The 23,683-nt window shown below is 32.0% G+C and overlaps 1 protein-coding gene across 1 annotated transcript; it reads left to right on the top strand.

The window, feature by feature from the left end:
• Positions 1–6,389: 6,389 nt before the first annotated feature.
• LOC135950848 (pickpocket protein 19-like) lies at positions 6,390–14,285 on the top strand. The gene is made up of 6 exons (XM_065500373.1): positions 6,390–6,613; positions 6,672–7,326; positions 7,396–7,524; positions 13,525–13,711; positions 13,779–14,027; positions 14,095–14,285. The coding sequence occupies exons 1-6, from the start codon at positions 6,390–6,392 to the stop codon at positions 14,283–14,285; spliced, it is 1,635 nt and encodes a 544-aa protein (XP_065356445.1).
• Positions 14,286–23,683: the final 9,398 nt, after the last annotated feature.

Raw genomic sequence — 23,683 nt, 5'->3', positions numbered from 1 at the left:
ACAATCGTGGTCCTTTTATTAGTCCCAGTTTTAAAACAATCGTGGTCCTTTTATTAGTCCCAGTTTTAAAACAATCGTGGTCCTTTTATTACTCCCAAACGTGGTTCTTTTATTAGTCCCAGTTTTAAAACAATCGTGGTCCTTTTATTAGTCCCAGTTTTAAAACAATCGTGGTCCTTTTATTACTCCCAAACGTGGTTCTTTTATTAGTCCCAGTTTTAAAACAATCGTGGTCCTTTTATTAGTCCCAGTTTTAAAACAATCGTGGTCCTTTTATTACTCCCAAACGTGGTTCTTTTATTAGTCCCAGTTTTAAAACAATCGTGGTCCTTTTATTAGTCCCAGTTTTAAAACAATCGTGGTCCTTTTATTAGTCCCAAACGTGGTTGTCAGATAAAACTAAAGCAAGACTTCCCCGACCTGACTTCTGTAGCCAGATGACGACGGATGAGTTTTACTTGTTTTCTCCAACGATATGAAAATTTGATATGTGCTGGAATGTATTCCTTTCTTCGATTAAACCAAATCATTCGATTCTGAGTACAGAACTGTGAATTAAAGTTTTTTGAATGACGAAATAATTGTTTGAACATTGGGAATTAAAAAAAGCATTTATTTCTGAAATGAAAAAAATTAATTTTTTCGAATTTTTTTTTTGAAATTTTTTTTTTTAATTAAGAAAAAAAATTTTGGACAAAATTATTTTTTTTTATGTAAAGTATAGTGTAAACATTAGATTTTGCCACGCACCTCCGCCCACAGACCAAAAATCAAAAATCTGACTATACAGGGTCGATGTAGAAAGATCTCTCTGGGATACGCTTTACTTTGGAACAAATTATTCGATATTGGCTTGATTCGTTATTGGCCTCAAATTTGAAGATAGGATGCGCTTAATGAAATACATTTCATATAGGGTATCTTATTAAACACATCCTAACTTCAAATTTAAATAAAAAAAGGTATGTGTGTGAAAACCCCACAAGAAAAAGTTCACATCAGCTCCATGTGAGATGTTCATGCATCTCAAATAAAATTACGTCGTTTACCCTCATGTGCTGGATTTCACACATACGTTAGGTCTATGTATTTTACAGAAGCAGCTTATTTTTTGTAGTTAAAAATTTGATTTACCACCAAGAACATATTGTTAAGAAATTGCATTATCAATTTGAATTTAACGGTTTGTAATGGCTGCTTGCAACATTCATCATGTTTATAGACATTTTCATTAGTAGAAACTTATCAACAACGTTGATAACACGCTGTTATTAACATTAAGTGCTAACATTAATATTAAAGATGCTAAAACTCTAGGGATTCATTGTTGATATAGGACATTCTAATTTTGTCCGTTAGATAATTCATGAAACTACTTCAAGATAACACTGTGTATATAAATAGTAACAGCGAGCTGCAGAGTGTTACAGTTAACATCAACTGTTTTATCATAGTGTTTTTAATGTGTGTAACATTAGTGTGTGTATTAAATTGTGTAAATTTAAATAAATAAAGAGTTGTTACAATTTTTAAACTACTGATCGTTTTTATTTGCAATTATCAGAAAAGGAAACAAAACCATCAAATTAGTGTATCTTCAGTACATTTTACACAAACATTTCAGTTATGAGAACCCACGCTTTGATATGCACATACAATTTTGTGAATATGAGCGAATTCACTTAATTGTGAATAAATTCGAAAAGAATCCATCTCTTTTTATGATCGATATGTCATTTAGTTTCTTTTACATGCAGCTTTGCGACAAAGCAATAAATCTGGACAATTTCTACCGTTTTCGATTTTTCATGATTTTTTTAAAATAAAAAAAAAATATATATTTTTTTGCTTCAATTTGTTATTATAACTGTAAAACTACTGAGCCGATTGAAGAAAAGTATATATCTGAAAATTTACTAATAGCATGTGGAAAATGTTTTCAAAATTCAATCGTTCGAATGAAGAACATTAACTACTCAATTTTATGTATATTGAACAAAAAACTAAAATTTTGTGAAAATGAGCTAATTCACGTAATTGTGAATAAATTCGTAAGGAATAAATGAACAATTTCAGCTGTTTTCGATTTTTCATGATTTTTTTAAAATAAAAAAAATTTTTATTTTCACGTAAAAAATATATTTTTTGCTTCAATTTGTTATTATAAATCCAAAACTACTAAGCCTATTGAAAGCTATATATAAACGGATTAAAGCTTATGTAAATCCCAACTTTTCTGAGTTTATTTTAATAACATCGGACTAAGTCTTTTTGAGTTATGATAAATTATGTGCAGAAACGTCTAACAAAATTTATAATTTTACTTAAAATTTTTTTAAATAAATAGAATAGAAAAATTTGCCCATTTTTGTACTTAGGTAGCCATGATGCATCAAATATATATAGGCCCTAATTTTGTCAAGCCTTTTTTTTGTTATTTATACCCTTCACCTTCGTGAGAAGGGTATATATAAGTTTGTCATTCCGTTTGTAATTTCTACATTTTTCATTTCCGACCCTATAAAGTATATATATTCTGGATCCTTATAGATAGCGGAGTCGATTAAGCCATGTCCGTCTGTCTGTCTGTCTGTCCGTCTGTCTGTTGAAATCAATTTTCGGAAGACCCCAGATATCTTCGGGATCCAAATCTTCAATAATTCTGTCAGACATGCTTTCGAGAATTTTGCTATTTAAAATCAGCAAAATCGGTCCACAAATGGCTGAGATATGAGGAAAAAACCAAGACAACCTCGATTTTTGACCTATTTTTGACCTATATCTGGCTTACTAAGTCATTAATACAGACAATATGGATATCTAATGATAGATATTTCAAAGACATTTGCAACGACGGATATAAGACCGGATGGACCGGTCTTTTGAAGTAAATTTTGAAGTATAATTTGGTGAAGGGTATATAAGATTCGGCACAGCCGAAAATAGCACTCTTACTTGTTTTTAATTAAAATTAATAGTCCAAAAAATGCTTTTGAGTTAGTTCCTTAATATGTCACAAAGTAGCTAAAAAGTGTCTATGTCCAGTTAAAGTGTTAAACTACACTATTTTCAATTGTATTTCAGAAATTTCCAATTGAGTTTCAGAAATTTCCAATTATATTCCTGATTTTCAATTTTTAGGTATAACACCGTCCGACAAATAGAGAAAAAATTCGTGTGACACGAACCGGATGACATACGTCTGAAACTATAAATTTAATGGAGAAAACCTGTGTTTTCAGTTTGTCATTTCGTGATCCTGTGTCCTTTTTGAAGGACTTCAAAGTTTCAAAGAAGTACATTTTTCAAAAAATATTTAAAAATACTCTTGCTATTCCAATAATGACAAATTGTATGTCAAAAGAACAAGAAGAGTTGTAAAATATTTTATTTTTTAAGGATCAAAAGATGTCAAAAATGTCCTTTAAAATGTTTATACTTTAATATCCTTTAAGATTGCCAATAAATTCCTTTTAAAAAAATAGTGCGTTAAAGACCCAAATATTCTATACTAAATGTTAAAATTTCATCCTTTATATACATATATAAAGGTCAAATTAAAATATAAAAAAATTTATTAGTATACAAAAAAGTTTTATTAAGAAAAGTGCATGTTTATAAACTACACCACCATAGTGGGGGAGGTATAATGGGTTAGGGCTGTTGTTTGCAACATACAAAAATATTGTCCCAACACTCACCTTAAGGTATACCAATCTGCTCAGGATCACTTTCTGAGTCGACTAAGCGATGCCCGTCCGTCTGTCCGTCCATTCATGTAAACCTTGTAATCAAACTACAGGTCGCAGGTTTAAAGATAATTCGACAAAATTTGGCACAAGCCTTTATATTGGCCCAAGGACAAAGGCTATTGAATTCGGTGAGAATCAGCCCATTCTTTATCCTAGCCCCCATACAATTGGCCTATTTGAAAATAGTTAAGCTCTCATAAATATCTTAGTTATAAACATTAGGGTGGCCCTTAATAAACGAAAGTTGGATTTTGGCCATTCTCATCCCCCAGTTTGGTTAACATTAGTAAAAAAATCATCCTGCCGCAAGCCCTCTGAAGTTGTGAGATGCATTTACAAGGGGAAAAATGCATTTTTTCAGTTTTTGTAAAAAATTTGACATTAAAAAATTACTTTGGCGTAATTCCAAATATTGAAAAATTTGACATTTGACCTTCACGATTTAAGGGTTAACGTTTTCCGCTTTTAGTAAAACTTTCAGAGTATATTTAGAATTATCTGCACTATAATGTTCTGAATAAGTTTTGCTTAAAACTCATAAGAGTAAGGAAATAGAACTCATTCGCCAAAAAATTGCCAAATAATTGGTTTTCTCGAAAATTTCAAAATTTAAATCGCAGGTACGGAAAAACTATAAGAGATATTTTCATAGTTTTTTCACATTTTTATTCCCTATTATATTCATAATAAATCCCAAGAAGATGATCAAAAAATTCTGAAATTTGTTTAACAAAATTTTTCAAAATTTTAAAATGGAGTTTTGAAACTGCCGTAAAAACATTTTTGTTTTTTTGTTCATACCTAAGAATAGGTTAACGGTATCCTACGAAGACAAAAACTCATATACAAGTAACTATGGACATATTTTAAGTAAAAATGAGCTTTTATTTTAATATTTATCAAAATATGTTAATTTTGTTCCTACCTTTCTTGTTCTAGTTGCCAGAGACACGTTAATGGCCAGGCGAATTTTTAATAACTTTAAAATTTGTTGACCAATTTTTGATTTTTATGTCTCATTAGAACGACAATTGCGTACACATTTCTATTCTTTTAAATTAAATTGGAAAAGTAGTTTTTTAATGGCAAAATTTTTACAAAAACTGAAATAAATGCATTTTTTCACCTTGTAAATGCATTTCAAAACTTCAGAGGGCTTGCGGCACGTCTTAACCCCAACCGATTTACCTAAAATTTTTTCAGGATGATTTTTTTACTAATGTTCACCAAACTGGAGGGTGAGAATGGCCACCCTAATAAACATATTCAAACCAAATTCAGCACAACTAAGTTTTATGTAAGCCGAACTCTCACGACCAAATTTCGTGACGATCGGTCAACAATATTCCATAGCTAATATACATAAATCTATGAAATATGTCAGTATCCAAACAAAATTCAACACAAATATGTTTCATATATTCGCAATTCATCTCACCAAAATTTGTGACGATTGGTCCATGATTAGTCATAGCTCCCATATAAGGCCCACTACCGAAAATGTGTGTATTCAAATAAGATTCAACACAAATAAGTTTCATATCAAAAGAAAACTCTTTATAATCATATACCCGGTGTAGGGTATCATAAGGTCGGGCTTGCCCGACTATACCATTTTACTTGTTTATTAAAAAGTCTTCTTCGTTGCTTTTCACAACGGATTTTGTTATATTTTTTTTCGAATGAAATATTAAAATGAAATATAAAAAATCAAATAATTCAAAATTAAAATATTTTTTAACACTTAAGTGGTTGAGATAGAAGGATGAAATTTTGGCATGTGGTATTCAATATTTAGATCTTTAACTCACTATTTTTTAAAAAAAAAAAATTATTGGAAATCTAAAAGGATATTCAAGGATAAAAATTTGAAAGGACATTTTTGACATCTTTTGATCCTTACAGGATAAAATAAAAATAATACGATATTTTTTACAACTCTTCTTGATCATTTGACACCAAATTTGACATAGTAGGATGATCAGAAGTATTTTAAAACATTTTTTTAAAAATGTACTCCTCTGAAGTCCTTTTAAAAGGAAGCAGGATCACGAAATGAACAACTGAAAACGATTCGTGTCTAATATTGAGTGTCGTACGGTGTAATTTAAAAATTCTGAAATACAAAATGATAGTTCTCAAATGGAAATGGAAACATCTGAAATATAAATGGAAAATTCTGAAATATAATTGGAAATGGTGTACAACTGGCCGATACCCCTGAGAAACGAATCACGGGACCAAATTTGTATAAGTTCTCTTTCCTCTAGGATATATTATAAATAGTTTACTATAAAGAAAATATTTCACATATTTTCTCCACAATTGTCAGTAACATGTTTGATGTTACTGTCAATTACAACTTTTATGACTTTATAGGGTGCCAACAAATCATTTTGTTTGTTGACAACAATCTAAACATCAACTAACCAGAAATGAAAAATGATTGTCAAACACCAATTTAATGATAAACCTTAATAAAACTTGTTGAACACTATTCAAACATTCATTGTTAATGTTTTCTAACAAAAAAAAAACTTGTATAAAATAGTTAAACACCATTTTTCTTTAGCAGTTAACGCCGGATATTGAAAGTGGAAATTAGTTCAATTTAGAGTTTTTGGTTAAATCATAATCATGTTGGTGCATGAAGACTATAAACATTTTAGAGTAACACCAAATAATAAGTTACAACATTTTCCTGGCAATACTTTAAAATTACATACAACTCCTAAGACTGTTAATAAATTTGAGCAAGACTATTGGCAATATTTTAGATGCATCGTTGATGAATTTGTTGGTAACTTTACCATGCATGGTGTGGATAGAATATTTAAAAGAAAGCTAAATAAATACAAAAGGTTAGTATAAATATTAATATAGAATTAAGTGTTACCTAATTTTAATAAACTATTTTAGAATCACTTGGATTTTTGGTTTCTCCGTCTGTCTGATGGTTTGCATATATGTCAGCTGCCAGGTGGCCTTTAAATATCACACCAAACCCTTGGTCACTGTTGTGTCTAAAACTCATTTGCCTGTTTTCCAAATACCCTTTCCCGAGGTCACCATCTGCAATAAGAATCGTTTTAATTGGCAGCGTTTCGAGCGGGCCAAGGAAATGTTTTTGAAGCCTGAACATCAAACAAATCCTGAATACCAAGAGATTTTCATGGAGGTGGTCAATGCTTATGACACCTTGATTTTTGGCAAATTTTACAAGTTTGAAAATCTCACCAAGGTTCCACCCTCAATGCTAAAAGAACTGAATTATGTTAACTTTTCTTTGGTGTCAGAGTTCATGGCCTGGAAGTGCCATGAAATATTCACCGATTGCCTGTGGATCGATGACGATTACGATTGCTGTGAGATATTCTTTATGCGCAACTCTCAAATGGGCACCTGTTTGGCTTTCAATACCATTGAGTCGCCAGAAGGGGTGGAAAAACAAAAACTGGATTCCTTTTGGCCGTGGCGCAGCAAAGGTCAAGGTGATGAGAACGGTTTGATGTTGAAGGTTCATTTGAGGGAGTATGAACATTCACCAATGCGTAGAAATAAAAAAGGCATTTTGGTGAGTTGAAATGTAGTATTAAGGGGACTTGTGTTTTATGGATTCTAAATGATTTTTTGATATTTCTAGGTTATGCTGGCAGAACCATATGTATGGTTCAATTATCCAATTGAAGTTAATACCCACACGCGAACATCTGTTTCCATTACAGCGATTTTGCATAATTTCGATAACTATACGCGTATATTTTCGCCCAGGGTGAGACAGTGTGTATTTGAGGTAAGACTTTTTTAAAAACTTAAAGTATTTTCTTTATGACAAAACATTTTTGAATAGAAAAATCTATCTATGTTTTTTTACGGGGGAGAAAGATTTTAACACTCCAAAAACAATTCCATTTCGCTAGCTCACTGTCCTTGTTATTTCACCTTATACTAAGTATTTCCTCACAGAGAAGATACAAAATGATTGATACATCAATATATCCGCTAACTCGATCTTTAAACTTCTTTTCACCAAATTTTTATTTTCCCCCATTTTTTTCAAAAAACAATTTTTATTTCTCCAACCATTTTTTTTCATGATTGTGTTCTATATTTATGTATCTCAAAGTTTACATTAGTGAAGAGCCACTCCTCCTACTCAAAATCGCTCCTCTTTCTGTTGAGTCATCAGCGGTGGCAAAATGGCAGCGTTCGGTGAAGTATGCAATATCCAAGAGCCAGAAGCCGGGACCCAAAAGGCTCAAAGCGGCACAAGGCTCGCTATCCAAGTCCTTTAGCGAGATTGTCAAAGACAACCTCCGCAATGCGATGATTAGAGTATCCAAAACCGAAAACCGGTCAACCGGTTTTTTCATCTTTGTAAACTCCATCGGTTTCGGTTTTTTTAACTTTTCGGTTTTTTGACAAACCGGTTTTTATAAGACGGTTAACCGGTTTTAATGAAACATATTTATAAAAACTTATAGAAAATTATATCATTTGACAATATTTCGTAAAAGATATCAAATAATTCCATAAAGATAGAGCTTTAAAAATTCAAAAATGCTAAATAAAAATTTAATATAGACCGGTTAACCGGTTTTTTTTAAGACAAAAACCGAAACCGTTTAACCGGTTTTTTAAGAGACAATAATCAAAACCGGTTTTTTCAAAAACACACCTTTTCGGTTAAACCGGAAACCGGTTTTTCATATTTGCCGGTTTTTTGAACACTCTAGCGATGATGCTGGTTGAAACCAGGGTCACGATGAACGCTCAGACGGGTGTCGCATCATTGAGCGAAGTATGATCGAGATCTAGGTGGTATTGATGAGCGAGATACCCAGAACGCCTAGATCCATAGCTAAGATACCAGTTGAGCCATCTAGAGGAAATCTTGGAGAATCTCCAGGCGGTAACCCAGAGCTTCTAATTCACGATTGGAAAGTTGTGAAGGCGATCGTTGTCCTGAATAAGAACACTTTGGGGCCTCTAAGGAAGACACAAGAGGAAGCCTAATATTGGTTCATTCTGCGTAACTACTGAAGGGACAACAAAGGCGTCCCTTCAGTAGACACTCTGATGATGTAAAACCCCATGTTTTCGGAAGAAGGAGTGGTTTGCAATGACGGCATCGGTCCAATCGACACTGAAGACACCAACTTCGTTTTCGAACTGGTTGGTAACTTCATTGAATGGACGGATGAGGCGGTTGACCAGGACGACCTCCTGAACTCTGACCAGAAGGACGCCTACGTCCATGGTGAGGGTGATACAAATCAACCTTCAGCACTCTAAAACAGTATCCGCTGCACTGTTCCTCCGTGTGGCTCAGAAAGGGGTGGAGCTAGTAATGGTCCAGGAACAATGGATCCATCAGGATCGGGTGTGTTAACTATGTTTGAAGGGCTATAACCTCTACTACGCTAAAGGCGTAGGTACAATTAGATCCTGTATATTGGCTAAAAACTATTTGAATAGCAGTACAGTAGCAGTCTCATGGGAAACTAATGAAGGCAGTTTTTGCATTTTCCATATTAATAAACTTTAACAGCTAGGCTATGACCTCTTTAAATAAGAGGTCTTACAATTTTGAGACAAGCAATTGTACTTCTGGTAAGGTAAATGCAGGAATGCTGTTGTGAGAAACGATGAGTCAATATCTTATAGAGAGTAAGGTTTTATATATCATTATTCGGTCATCCACAAGTTCTATATAGCGTCTACTGGATCGAATAGAATCCTTCCGAGGCGGGCTATAGTGATTTTATGTTTCGAGCTCTTCTGAAACACTCCTGAGAGCATCATCCTCTTTGATGGTTACCACAACAATATCTTTTACTTCTACCAGGAAATCCCGGATTCGAGTTCGCATTTCTGGTACTGTGTCGAGGATGTCTTCAATCGCATTTATAGATTCGTTTGTATTCTCATGGGCTGATTTCTGGAGCTCCAAAAGTAGTTAACATTTCTCCGTTTTCACAGTGTTATTTAGGTGTATTAAAGGGGTAACAAAAGTTTGGTTGCCTTAACCGAAATTCTTCTTTGTCAACTGACTTTCTGTTGATAGAACTGCAAAATTATATGTGTACAAAGGAATCGTTCGATTGTTTTATCTGTGTAGTTTTGGATTAAGTTTCGGTTGTTTAAAATTGCAGAGATCTCCACAGCGAGCGGGGCAAGGTCTGGACTATAAGACGGGTGAGCAAAACTTCCCAACCATTTCTTTTTAAACAGTTTTTACAGGTATTGTAACAAGTCGGCGTGCGTTATCATGACAGAGTACTACGGTTTCATATCTGAGTTCGGTGCAGTTTCTCTGTGATGGTCACCTTTTGGTCCCACCAAATACGGAGCATTACCTTAGAGCGTTGGATATTTCGGATGGTTTGCTGGGCTTCTCGTACGATCTCTTACGCTTCGGCTTATCGTAATGGATCCATTTTTCATTAGCGTTCAAGTAGCATTTGGAACATGCTAAATTGTCTTTCAAGGACTTCAATTCGTATGGTTCCCAATTTTCGACCTTTTGAATGAATACTGCTGCTCGCAAACGTTCTGAAATGGCTGATTAAGTAGCTCCCAATGATCTTTTGTAGGGTTGTACTGCAATCTTCATGGAGTAATGTCTCCAATTCTTTGGTTTCAAACCTATTATCAATTTCAAAATCCCCACTTCTCAACCGCACTGAAACCGATGGAACACATTCACAATAAGCATCGGTATTTTAGCTGTTTTTTTTTAATTAAAGAAGTAAAGCAAAACTTCCCGTATATGATGCTTTGTTGACACAAAATTTTACATTTTTTATACCCTCCAGCAGTGTTGCCAGTTTAGCCTTTTTGAGGCTAAATTTAGCCTTTTTATTTACTCTTTAGCCTCGAAATTTTGGTTTTAGCTTCGTGGCTTTTTTCTAGCCTTTTCTTAATTTCAAAATAGCCTTTTTTGAAATTAAAAAAGGCTAAAAATTTCGAGACTAAAGAGTAAATAAAAAGGCTAAATTTATATTTGTGAACCATTTTCATTTTAATTCATTACTGATTTTCATTTAGCTTTTCAACATACTCAAGAATTGTGCAGTATTAAAAGAACAAATAACAATTGCCAATATCAAGTGGTTCAAAATGAAATAGAGTATTTTATATCTGAAAGCTTAAATGTCTAGCAAATTCTCTTTCAAGACAAAATTGTTATTACACATTATATTCATCATTATATAATGGACAAGAGCCCCACAAACTCTTGAAGGCTTGTGATACTCGATGGCGATCAATAGCCGTTAAACGTCTTGTGGATCTATGCTTCGAGTTAAAACCCATTTTGTTTTAATTTCGTCAAACCAGCAATTCTAGAAAGCCAAACTTTTAAGTAATTAATACACTGATTATAATTTGGCGTACCATCTTTTTTTAAAACAAGTACAAAAAGTAAAATATCATTTGCTGTTTTCTGATTTAAAATTCAAGGAATTTGATCCATTATCGTCGCCAATTGAAAATTGTTTAATGTTTTTGACACATTTTTCATACTAGTTTGATGAATGAGAGATAAAATAAAGAACGTTTTAATTAGTGAAGATTATGACAAAAATAATACGAAAAATTAAACTAATTGAGCAATTGCTACAAAGATTACCATATGAAAACTCTACGCAAAATCAATTTTTTTCCCGTTGATAATAAAGTAGTAAAACCAAAAAAAATATATTATGTCATATTGATAGTGAAAAATTAAAGTGCTAATAAAATTACGAAGCTTAAGGGTCAGGGGCAGAATATATTAAACTGCAAATGGACAAATATAGAACCAACAATGTCCATTTTCTGACATAGTTAATCTAGTATTTAACTTTATAGTACTTCCTTTAAGTAAAGCAGATGAATTTTATGAACATATTTTCTAATTTTTTATTTAAAAATAAATATAAACCAAAATTCTTAATTTATAATATTTTAGCTTTTTTTTGTCTTTTTTTCTAATGCGGTTTAGCTTTTTCTGGCCTTTTTTTGAAGCCAATATAGCTTCTTTTTTCGCCAGCTCCTGGCAACACTGCCCTCCAGAATGTAATGTCTTGATCCTTATGAAATTCTAAGTCTATTGAGCCATGTCCGTCTGTCTGTCTGTCCGTCTGTGTGTCTCTGTAAAACACGCTCACGTCCAAAATACGCAAACAAAATTGGTAGACTAGCAAAAAATATGTTTATTGTTGTCCTAAGCAGTTTGGTATTGAAAATCTGCAAAATCGGTTCAGTAGAACCAGAGCTATGAACCTAAATGTGTGACAACCTAAAAAAAAAATTACATTTTTCACATATTTTTGGCTATTTCTGTAAATATATTTTGCAGATAATACCATAAAACTTTACACGCGTTATTTTTATAATAAAAGGACTACCTCTGGTGAAAATTATAAGAAGCGGTTCATGATTTCTCCTAGCCCCCATACAAATTTCTTCCCGAAATATGGTTCTATGGTCTATAAATGCCTTCAGAATTGCAGTAGCCATACAAAATTCAGCAAAAATAAGTTTCATGCTAAAAGAAATCACAACACTAAAGTTTTTGTGGATCGGCCCATATTTGACCATGGCCCCCATATAAAGTTCACTTCCGAAAATTACTTAAATTATTATAAATATCTTATAAATATCGCTATTAAGTTGAAATTCGTCATAAATAATCCCCATATATACCAAAATCGCTATACCTAATTCTATGATGATCGGCATATAATTGGTTATAGCTCCCATATATATCAACCTAAAAAATATGTATGCAGGTGGAGGGTATTTAAGATTCGGCAAAGCCGAATACACCGTTCTAACTTGCTTTTAGTCTAGTCAACTGTAATAAAAAAGCCCCCTAAAGTATGCAGTACAAATTTAGATATTTTATTTGCAATTAAATAAGAATGTGGGTTGGAGAAACTTGAAGAACTAACATTAGTAAATAGCTTCCGGGCGAAGACACGGTAATTTATAACAGACCATATAATTTATAGAAGTTACCATATCTGTTGTGAATCCCGCATTTTTTATACCCTTCACCTTCGTGAGAAGGTTATATATAAGTTTGTCATTCCGTTTGTAATTTCGACATTTTTCATTTCCGACCCTATAAAGTATATATATTCTGGATCCTTATAGATAGCGTCTGTCTGTTGAAATCAACTTTCCGAAGCCCCCAAATAACTTACATACACGATTCATACATCAATATCTCCAGAATTCTTCCGGCTCTGTTGCTATTTAAAATCGAGAAAATCGGTCCACAAATGGCTGAGATATAAGAAAAAAAGCAGGACAACCTCGATTTTTGACCTATTTTTGAACTATATCTGTATGGATATCTAATGATAGATTTTTCAAAGACCTTTGCAATGACGTATATAAGACCATAGTAGGTTGGACCTACAATGGGTCAAAAAACGGAAAAAATATCTTTTAACCCGATTTTTTTTTACCAAAATTTTTTTTTCGCTAAATATTTAAAAAAAAAATTTTAAAAATTAAAAAAAAAATTTTAAAAAGCATTTCGAAAAAAAAAAATTTCCAAAAAATGAAAAAAACAACTTTGAAAAAAAAAAAAATTTTGTTTACCTAAAAATATTTAAAATTTTTATTTGGAAGTATAATTTGGTGAAGGGTATATAAGATTCGGCATAGCCGAATATAGCTCTCTTACTTGTTAAGTTATACACCCAATGAAATAATCGTTATACCGATCTCCAACTGAATTCCAAATGATTTAAATATATTCCAACTGTGCTTACAGGATGAACTCAACAGTAAATACTACAAGTCCCTGGCAGGTCATCGTTATATGTTCGAAAATTGTCAAGCAGAATGCCAGCAGGAATATCTAATTAGATTTTGCAATTGTACACTTAGTCTGTTTTATCCGGCCGGACAACATAGACCCTGTAAATTGGTGGATTATCCATGTTTGTTTTATCATAATGGTAATAAATTAACTTCAATTTATTAAATGTAGAACCAATGAATTTTAAACCCAGAAAAATATTTCAGATAAACTGCAATATTTCGAACAAATTGGCGAGAGCAAATATGTGTCTGAATATTTTCCCGATGTCATGAAATGTACGTGTTACTACAATTGCAAGTCCCTGACCTATATAACCAAAGTTACTACGGCTTATATGAACAATATGGAAGCGGAGTTCAATAACAGTTATATAGATTTATCTCTGTTCTATCAACAGGAATTTATAGTGGCATTTTTGACCACAGTGCTGTATACCTGGACTGATTTAATGGGTAAGTTGGGTTACTGTTTTTTACACTGTAAAAAATTATAATAAATTGTGTGTAAATTTTATTTTAGCTAGTTTTGGCGGCTTGGCTGGTTTGTGTATTGGCTGTTCCTTGATAAGTCTAGTGGAGTTTGCTTATTTCTTTCTGGTCGATATACCACGCAAAACAATGCTGTATTATAAAATGAAGAAACGTTTGAGGCTGCATAGAAAAAGTTGTAATATTAGAGCTGATATTGTGGAAAATATTTTGAGGAGTTAAAGTAATAAAAAGTATGATAACAGCAAACCCTCAGAACATAAACATTTTTCTAAATCTCCCCTTTATAATGATTTTACTGTTTGTCCTTTGCTGCACTTCCTTTTTTATGTGCAATGAAACCAAACAACAAACGTATTCTTAATGTCATAAACATTTAAATGTTATTTTATTTTATATATATTTTTTTTAGTTTTATTTCAAGATTTTGTGGGTTGTCTTTTCTTTTTTTTAATTTTTTTCAACATTTTCCTCTATAATTATTTTAGAAGTTGCATGTTATGACCCTCTACTATTGTGTCTTTAGAATTGTTTTGTTTATTTTTTCATTCTTTCTACAACTCAATTTCTGAAGTGTTTAAGTTTGTCTACTAAATTTTTCAGAGCAAGAAGTTTTTCTTAAACTTTAACTTGTCATTAACAGTTTGGTTTTATTGTTTTAGTACAACTGCTATCAAGTTGCACTTGTATGTGAAGGTTTTTCCAAGTATCGTGAAGTGTTTTAAGTTTTGCTTTTGTTAAAATTTTAGAAAAGGGGTTAAAGTTGAAGGATTATTTTGTGAGCTTTTTTTATAATTATGAGGATAAGCGGTGTTTTGAAAAGGAAATAATATTTAACATATAATAAATTTATTAAAACAATAATGCTATATTTGTCTGGCGAATCTTATATTTAGTTTATTTTATGCCCGTAACTTCAACAAATAGATATCTACGGTGTAAAATACCCTGCAGATAAATTTACCTAAAAGGTAACTTGACATTAATTTCAAATCATATCTAAAAATTACCAAATATTTTTACTCCGTAAGCAACTAAGCACTGATAGATATATATTTGTTGAAATTACGGGCATTAGTATAATACAAAACAAAGTTTGAAATTGTGTAAACAAATTGGTCTTAATAGTCCTTTGGTAATAAAGGATAATCCCGTTGGAAAGGCACTTGAAATACATTTCTTTTGCTATATATCAGATGTTTCATGTCAAGTGAACTAGTTCTATTGGATAGTAATTCAGACACAATTTTTCAACAAGATCGGTCGAGAACTCTCTGAGTTGGAGGAGGTCAAAATATGATATTTTGGTCAAGCAGATTTTTTTCTCATCCATATAACTAATTACCTATTGTTCTTAGCAAATAGTTTTATTTCTTCAATCTTTCGAAAAAAAAAAATTTTAAAATTTTTTTTGAATTTTTTTTTCCGAAATCAAAAACTTTTTTGATTTTTTTTTTCAAAATTGACCCTGTTTTCTCAAAAGAAAGCTTAGATATTTTCCTTGAAGACCTATTTGGTCGCTTAGTGGAATTCGAGTTGGATATCTATCAAAACAAGTAAGAATAAACGAGAAAATGAGCAAAAATATTTTTCTTTTAAAATATCAATAATTTGAGGAGCCGCAAAACAAAAGGTACTTTTTCGAATTTTTATACCCTTCACTTTCGTGAGAAGGGTATATATAAGTTTGTCATTCCGTTTGTAATTTCTACATTTTTCATTTCCGACCCTATAAAGTATATATATTCTGGATCCTAATAGATAGCAGAGTCGATTAAGCCATGTCTGTCTGTCTGTTGAAATAAATTTTCTGAAGACCCCAGATATCTTCGTGATCCAAATCTTCAATAATTCTGTCAGGCATGCTTTCGAGAAGTTTGCTATTTAAAATCAGCAAAATCGGTCCATAAATAACGGAGATATGTGCAAAAAACCGCGACAACCTCGATTTTTGATCTATATCTGGATTACTAAGTCATTAATATAGACAATATGAATATCAAATGATAGATATTTCAAATCAGTAGATAAGGCTATAGTAAGTTGGACCTACAATGGGTCAAAATCGGGGAAAATATTTTTTAACCCAAATTTTTTTTTGTCATAAATTTTTTTTAAAAAAAAAAAAATTAAAAATTTTTTGGAAAAAACTATTTTTAAACAAAATTAAAAAAAAAAATTTTGAAAAACAGTTAAAACAAAAAAAATTAAATTTTGTTTACCTAAAAATATTTAAACAAATTTTTTTTAAAGTATAATTTGGAATATAGCTCTCTTACTTGTTTTACAAATTGATTTTTTGCTATTTCTCCAATCTTTCAAAAAAAAAATTTTAATTTTTTTTTCGAAGTCAAAAACTTTTTTGATTTTTTTTTTTTCAAAATTGACCCTGTTTACCTTGAAGACCTATTTGGTCGCTTATTGGAATGCGAGTTGGATATCTATCAAAACAAGTAGGAATAAATGAGCAAAAAACTATCAAAACAAGTAAGAATAAATGAGTAAATGAGCAAAAATATTTTTCTTTTAAAATATCAATAATTTGAGGAGACGAGATAATTCGTGAGTGATTTTCGGAAGTTGTCCTTATATGGGAGCTATGACCAATAGTGGACCTATCACCATGAAATTAGGTTGTGGGATTTATGTCTATATGAAAGTTATTTATGTTGAATTTTGTGTGTATACCAACATTTGTAAGAGATTTATACAAGTCATAGCTCCAATATAAGCTATGACTAATTATGGACCGATCGTAACAAAATTTCGTGACATGAATGTCGAATATATAAAACTTATTTGGAGCGAAATTTGTGTAGATAAATATATAAATTAAACATTTATGACCGATAAAGTCCAATTACGAGAGGACATTTGTATGGGGGCTAGGTGAAATAATGGACCGATTTCAGCCAGTTTCAATATGCTCCGTCCTTGAGCCCAATTTGATCGAAATACATGCAAAAATATACAGCCAGCCAGTCAGACGGACATCGTTTAATGGACTCACAAAGGGATTCTAAGTCGATCGGTATACTTTACGACTAATATTTTTGGGTGTTACAAACATCTGCACAAACGCATTATACCCTCCCTACTATGGTGGTGTAGGGTATAATAAATGTTTTGTAACTCAGAAAATAAAATGTTTGACTTTTTTTGGAAAATAAAAAATTCTGTGGGATTTGTTTTCCAAATTTGTAACTCAAGACATACAATTTTTGACTTTTTCTTGCAAAATCGATTTTTTTCCAATTCCAATTTTTATTTTTTTTTGATCAAAAGAAAGCCTAGGTCTCTTAGGGATATAATAAAAATTGTTGCCAAAAATTTTGTTTAATATAAAAAAAAATTTTGTGAAAAAAAAAATTGTTAACAAAAAATTCCATTTTCAAAATATTTTTCCCGATTTTGATTAATTGTATGTGCGATTACTATGGCGCTAAATAAATACATATATAAAGATGAATATTCGAAATTAATTAAATTATTATTATCATTACAATTCATATTTCTACTACAACCGCTAACCGTGAAATAAATGCAGAAAAGCAAAGAAAAAAACCAAAATAAATACAACATACAAGCTTGTGAAAATTACCGAATTTACTTAATTGTGAATAAATTCGAAAAAAATCCATTGATTTTTATGATCGATATCTCATTTTGTTGCTAATACATGTGGCTTTGCGACATGTAATAAGTCACGTAATTTTATGATGATCTGTACATATTTAGTTAAAGCTCCCTTGTAAGTGCCGATTCCGAAAATCATTTTAACGAGCATAAATCTGTTAAAAACTTTGGTATCCACACTTTCCATCAAATTTTTATTGGAAATTTCTACAAGTAACATAAAAATCATACAAATTTTAAATATTTTTAGGTAAACAAAATTTTTTTCATATTTTTTTGAAAAAAAAATTGTTCGAATTGTTTTTTTAAATTTAAATTTTTTTTTTTAAATTTTAATTTGTTTTTAAAATGTTTTTTAATATTTAGCAAAAAAAAAACTTTTGGTGAAAAAATATTTTTTCAGATTTTGACCCATTTTAAGTTCAACTTACTATCGTATTATATACCTAGTTGAAAAGGTCTTTGAAATATCTATCATTAGATATCCATATTATCTATATTAATGATATAGTGCAAAATAGGTCAACAATCGAGGTTGTCCTGGTTTTTTCCTCATATATCAGCCATTTGTGGACCGATTTTCTAGATTTTAAATAGAATTCCGGAGATATTGATGTACGAATCGTCTATGTAAGTTATTTTGGGGCTTCATAAGTTGATTTCAACAGACAGACATACGGACGGACAAGGCTTAATCGCTATCTATAAGGTTCCAGAATATATATACTTTACAAGGTCGCAAAATTATATTGTGGAGATTACAAATGGAATGACAAACTTATATATACCTTTCTCACGAAGGTGAAGGGTATACAAATTATTATATTTTTGGTAAATATTGTTTACCACCATCTATATGTCATTCCCAGAACTTTAAAAAATTTGTTATCTTCGATTAAAATTTCACCAAATGGTTGTACTAAACATAATAATGACTACAATAGCTTTGATAAGGGACAAACCTTGCTACCACCCTGTCTTTTATTGAAAAATATTTGTAGGTATACTATATATAGGTAAACAGAACTAAATTTGAATGCTTTCAACAGAAAAGCACAGAAAAGCTTTACAATTCTTAAACAATGATTTAAACATTGCAGTCTAGGGACTACAAAAACCCACCATAAACATCGAGTGAATAAATTTTCCTTATAATAGAAATTGAATTTTATGTAAAATTTAAAAAAAAACAAAAATAATCAGTAATGGCTTACAAGGTAAGTAAAGTAATGAATGCTGGTAAAGTAGTACTTTTAATTGTGATTCTTCGTTTTCAATCAAAGATGTGTTAAATTATAATTATGGCAAACATTTTTGAATAGTGATGATACTTTTATACAAGTTACACAAAATTTAGTTTTGTCTCTAGAAATATACAAAATTATTTTTATAACTTAATTTAAAATAAAACACTTCAATTATTTATAAGTTATATTAAAGGCAACACAGTCTTTTATCTTAGACACTTGAAAATTACCTGCACATAATACCGCCTGCATTACCTCACTGAAGTAAAACAAAATTTTCCAACCCTTAATTCAAGAAGGAAAAACTAACCATTAATTGTATATTGGAATGTTGACTGGAAGTTTTATATTTCCAGTTGTGGATGTTGTAGGATGTGTTCTAAGTGGATGGAAGTGGATTATTCCAATTGTGGAATGTGTGTATTCTGTGTATTCTAGGTTACTTAGTGGATTGTGGATTATTGGGAACAGCTGGACATTATATATAAGGTGGGAATATTGGCTTATCATTAAACACAACCTAAATTGCCGGTACTAAAAGGTAAATGAAATGGGTATAATAATGCCTACATTAAAGCATCAGTATTTGTTTGACTTCCGTTTACGTTCGTTTCGAAATATCCACATAAAAAGATTGAAGGTAAAATTCTTGTATAAAAAGAACCACAATTGAAGGTAAAATTCTTGTATAAAAAGAACCACGATTGAAGGTAAAATTCTTGTATAAAAAGAACCACGATTGAAGGTAAAATTCTTGTATAAAAAGAACCACGATTGAAGGTAAAATTCTTGTATAAAAAGAACCACGATTGAAGGTAAAATTCTTGTATAAAAAGAACCACGATTGAAGGTAAAATTCTTGTATAAAAAGAACCACGATTGAAGGTAAAATTCTTGTATAAAAAGAACCACGATTGAAGGTAAAATTCTTGTATAAAAAGAACCACGATTGAAGGTAAAATTCTTGTATAAAAAGAACCACGATTGAAGGTAAAATTCTTGTATAAAAAGAACCACGATTGAAGGTAAAATTCTTGTATAAAAAGAACCACGATTGAAGGTAAAATTCTTGTATAAAAATAAGCAAGTGAAGCTAAAATTCTTGTATAAAAAGAACCACGATTGAAGGTAAAATTCTTGTATAAAAAGAACCACGATTGAAGGTAAAATTCTTGTATAAAAAGAACCACGATTGAAGGTAAAATTCTTGTATAAAAAGAACCACGATTGAAGGTAAAATTCTTGTATAAAAAGAACCACGATTGAAGGTAAAATTCTTGTATAAAAAGAACCACGATTGAAGGTAAAATTCTTGTATAAAAATAAGCAAGTGAAGCTAAAATTCTTGTATAAAAAGAACCACGATTGAAGGTAAAATTCTTGTATAAAAATAAGCAAGTGAAGCTAAAATTCTTGTATAAAAAGAACCACGATTGAAGGTAAAATTCTTGTATAAAAAGAACCACGATTGAAGGTAAAATTCTTGTATAAAAAGAACCACGATTGAAGGTAAAATTCTTGTATAAAAATAAGCAAGTGAAGCTAAAATTCTTGTATAAAAAGAACCACGATTGAAGCTAAAATTCTTGTATAAAAAGAACCACGTTTGAAGGTAAAATTCTTGTATAAAATGAACCACGATTGAAGCTAAAATTCTTATTTAAAATGTATCACGACAGAGTCTAAAATTCTTGTATAAAAAGGTCCACGTTTGAAGGTAAAATTCTTGTATAAAAGGAACCACGATTGAAGCTAAAATTCAAATACAAAAATATCCTTATTGTTAAAAATGTCCAAACTATTTTTTTTATTTATAACAATCTACATGCAAGTACTTAAATTTAATAAAGTTTTATGCCCACTTTAATTTATCAAGTCATCTAAACTAAACAAATTAAACATTTATGGACTGACTGACTCTATACAATAGAGCGACAGCGAGAGATACCAATCAGCATTTTCTGGTCTATTTGCGATGAACAAACAACCGTTTTAACATTTGCTTTCACCCCTTATAATCATGTGAATATTTTAAGTCAATTTAAAAACCATGGCCTGACAATTAGAAAATAATAGAATTTAAAATATTTATTTTGTATTTTTATTTCAATGAAGCTGGGTTTTTTTTTTTGCTCTCTACATTATATTAATACCATAAATCTCAACATGTTGTGGCAAATAATGTTTTGTTCGTTGTTGTTTAGCAGCAACAGAAATACTCAATTGAAAATCCTTTTTTGGAATTCATATACAAACATATAGTAAATGTGTGTTAAGCACACACATATGTATAGTATGTATGTATTTATTTGTTTGTGTATAAGTAAGTGTAGAACAACGAATACAAATCCCTAATGATTTGGCGAAATGAAATAAAAACAAATTAAATTTTATAAAATAAATAAATCCAAAACAAACCAAAAAACAAAAAAAAAAACATTAAATAAAAAAATTGGAAATTTTATAAATGAAATAAATATGTACTACATATCAAAAGCTATGAACAAAAAAGTTGGAAAAAAATATATGGGGAGAAACGCCATAATAACATTTGCAAAACAAATAATTGTAAACAGCAAGGTAAACTAGATTAATAACACAACTATATCTGTAGTAGGGTGGCACTTATTTGGGGACCAGTCCCCATTAACGACCAGTGGGCCGTCAAAAGTGGTCACCTCGGGTCTCAAATTTTCCAAAAATACATTTATGAACCGAATGAGCTAAAATTTAAAATATAAATAGTCCTTGAACGCAAAGCGCCGATCCTCGAAACTCCGAAATAAAATTATGTTTAAACTTCTTTTAATCCGTGCAGTCGTCTTAGGTTAGGTTTCCAGGCAGCCACGAAATGAAGGAAAAAAGAAGAGCAGCTCACGTGGGTCCAAGCAATGGTCCCTTTGTGTTACCTGAAAGTAGAAGAAAACAGAAGAAAGAGGGACAGATATAAATGAAAAGAGAGAAGGAGAAAATTGAAAAAGTTAAGAAGGAGAAGGAGATGTCCGAAGAATGAGAGAGGGAGGAGATTTTAAAAAGTTGCATGTCAATGAGTCGGCGGTTATTAGGTTACTCTAAAGAGATCCCCATGCCTGGTCTTTTTAACCAATTACTACTTCTTATCAAGGCATTAATGCCCTCAAGCCTCATATTCGAGAGCTCAGAAAGACTATTTAGGGAACGATGTCCCAGAAACCTTAGGCGTAGATCTCCTAATGCCGGACAGTGACAAAGAAGATGAAAAATAGTCTCATCCTCCTCCTCGTTTTGACAGCTTCTGCAGAAGTCGTGGTATGGCAAACCAAGTCTCCTAGCGTGGTTACCAAAGGTACAGTGTCCAGTTATGACCGCCGCTACACCACTTAATTGTGAGCGCGTAAGGCCAAGAAGATATGTTGTTCGTCGCCGATTCAGTCGGGGCCATATCGTCCTGGTTATAGTGTATGTGGGTTCACAATCCCATCTTGTCTGAGCGAACTCATAGTAGATGTTACTAATTTGTAGCTTGCATTTAGATAGGAAATCAATATCTCCGTCAGGTAACATGGCGTCTTTTTTCGTCAGATCATCAGCAACACAGTTGCCCGTAGTATCCCCGTGTCCCCGTACCCACTCGAGTACGACTGTTGAATGTCTCGCCATGCTATTAAATGATGCCCGGCATTCCAGGACTAAATTTGATGTTGTGTATACACCTGTTAGAGATTTTATAGCGGCCCGACTGTCAGTATATATACGAATATCCCTGTCTGATATCTTGTTTTAACTAAGCCGCACTTTTGATGGCAGATATTTTAGCCTGAATAATGCTACATTCATTTGGAAGTCTAAAAGATAACCATATGTCGAATTCCCGAATGTATACACCTACGCCAACTCGATCTCCCTTCACAGAACCGTCCGTATAGACTGAGAGACTACATACATACATGAGAACGACATTCATAGAGACGCCATCAATTCCGCGGTAGCAGGATACCGTATGAATGTCGTACTTGGAGGTCGCCCACCACCGATAGCAGACGCCGAGAAGATTCTGCCGCGTGGAACAAGAGTCGTTCTGGCACAACTTAGATCAGGATGGATCAACAGGCTTAATGCCTTTTGGTCCCGCATAGCCTTTTGGTCCGTGCAGTCCTTAACTTATGCCCAGCATGTGGTCAGGGTCCTCATGACACCCTCCATATATTTAACTGTTCAGCCAACCCTACTTCACTCAGTCCAATGGATTTATGGACTCATCCTGTTGAAGTAGCACAATTTCGTGGACTTCAACAACATGCAGAACCACCAGAACATCCAGATTTATTATTGTAAATTATTCATGCAGCTACAACAACAACAACTGAGAGACTCGTTGTGTCATGTAAAGGTCCACCCATTGCTTCCGTATCGTACGGAATTGAGAAATCGAAATTCCTCGCTATGAAGGGCCTTGAAATGCAGTAATCAATATTCTCCGGAAGAGTCTGAATACTACCTATTATGCTGGCGTGATCGTATGGAGCACGTTTCCACGTCCCAATCGCGTTTAGCCTAAAGGCAGATGTAAATGCCATTTTTCTTGCCATTAGACCCACACAGATCCAGTTCAATATAGTAAAGAGCGATTTTGTTGCGGTCGTTCTTAGAGCTCCTGTTATAAGAATTGCCATTCTTCTTAATACTCTCTCGAATAGCATGCACGTCGAGCCAGGTCTAATGCCTTCCATCAGACAGAAGCTCCATAAAATAATGTCG

The sequence above is a fragment of the Calliphora vicina genome, chromosome 2 (genome assembly GCF_958450345.1).
Source record: "Calliphora vicina chromosome 2, idCalVici1.1, whole genome shotgun sequence".
Classification (NCBI taxonomy): domain Eukaryota; kingdom Metazoa; phylum Arthropoda; class Insecta; order Diptera; family Calliphoridae; genus Calliphora; species Calliphora vicina.
This window is presented reverse-complemented; position numbering and strand designations above follow the sequence as displayed.

Excerpts from the sequence above, each read along its gene's own strand:
- LOC135950848 (XM_065500373.1), top strand. The coding sequence starts at position 6,390 with ATGTTGGTGCATGAAGACTATAAACATTTTAGAGTAACACCAAATAAT. Across the intron at positions 7,327-7,395 it reads GAAATAAAAAAGGCATTTTG|GTTATGCTGGCAGAACCATA; the intron begins GTGAGTTGAAAT and ends TGATATTTCTAG. Across the intron at positions 13,712-13,778 it reads ATGTTTGTTTTATCATAATG|ATAAACTGCAATATTTCGAA; the intron begins GTAATAAATTAA and ends AAAATATTTCAG.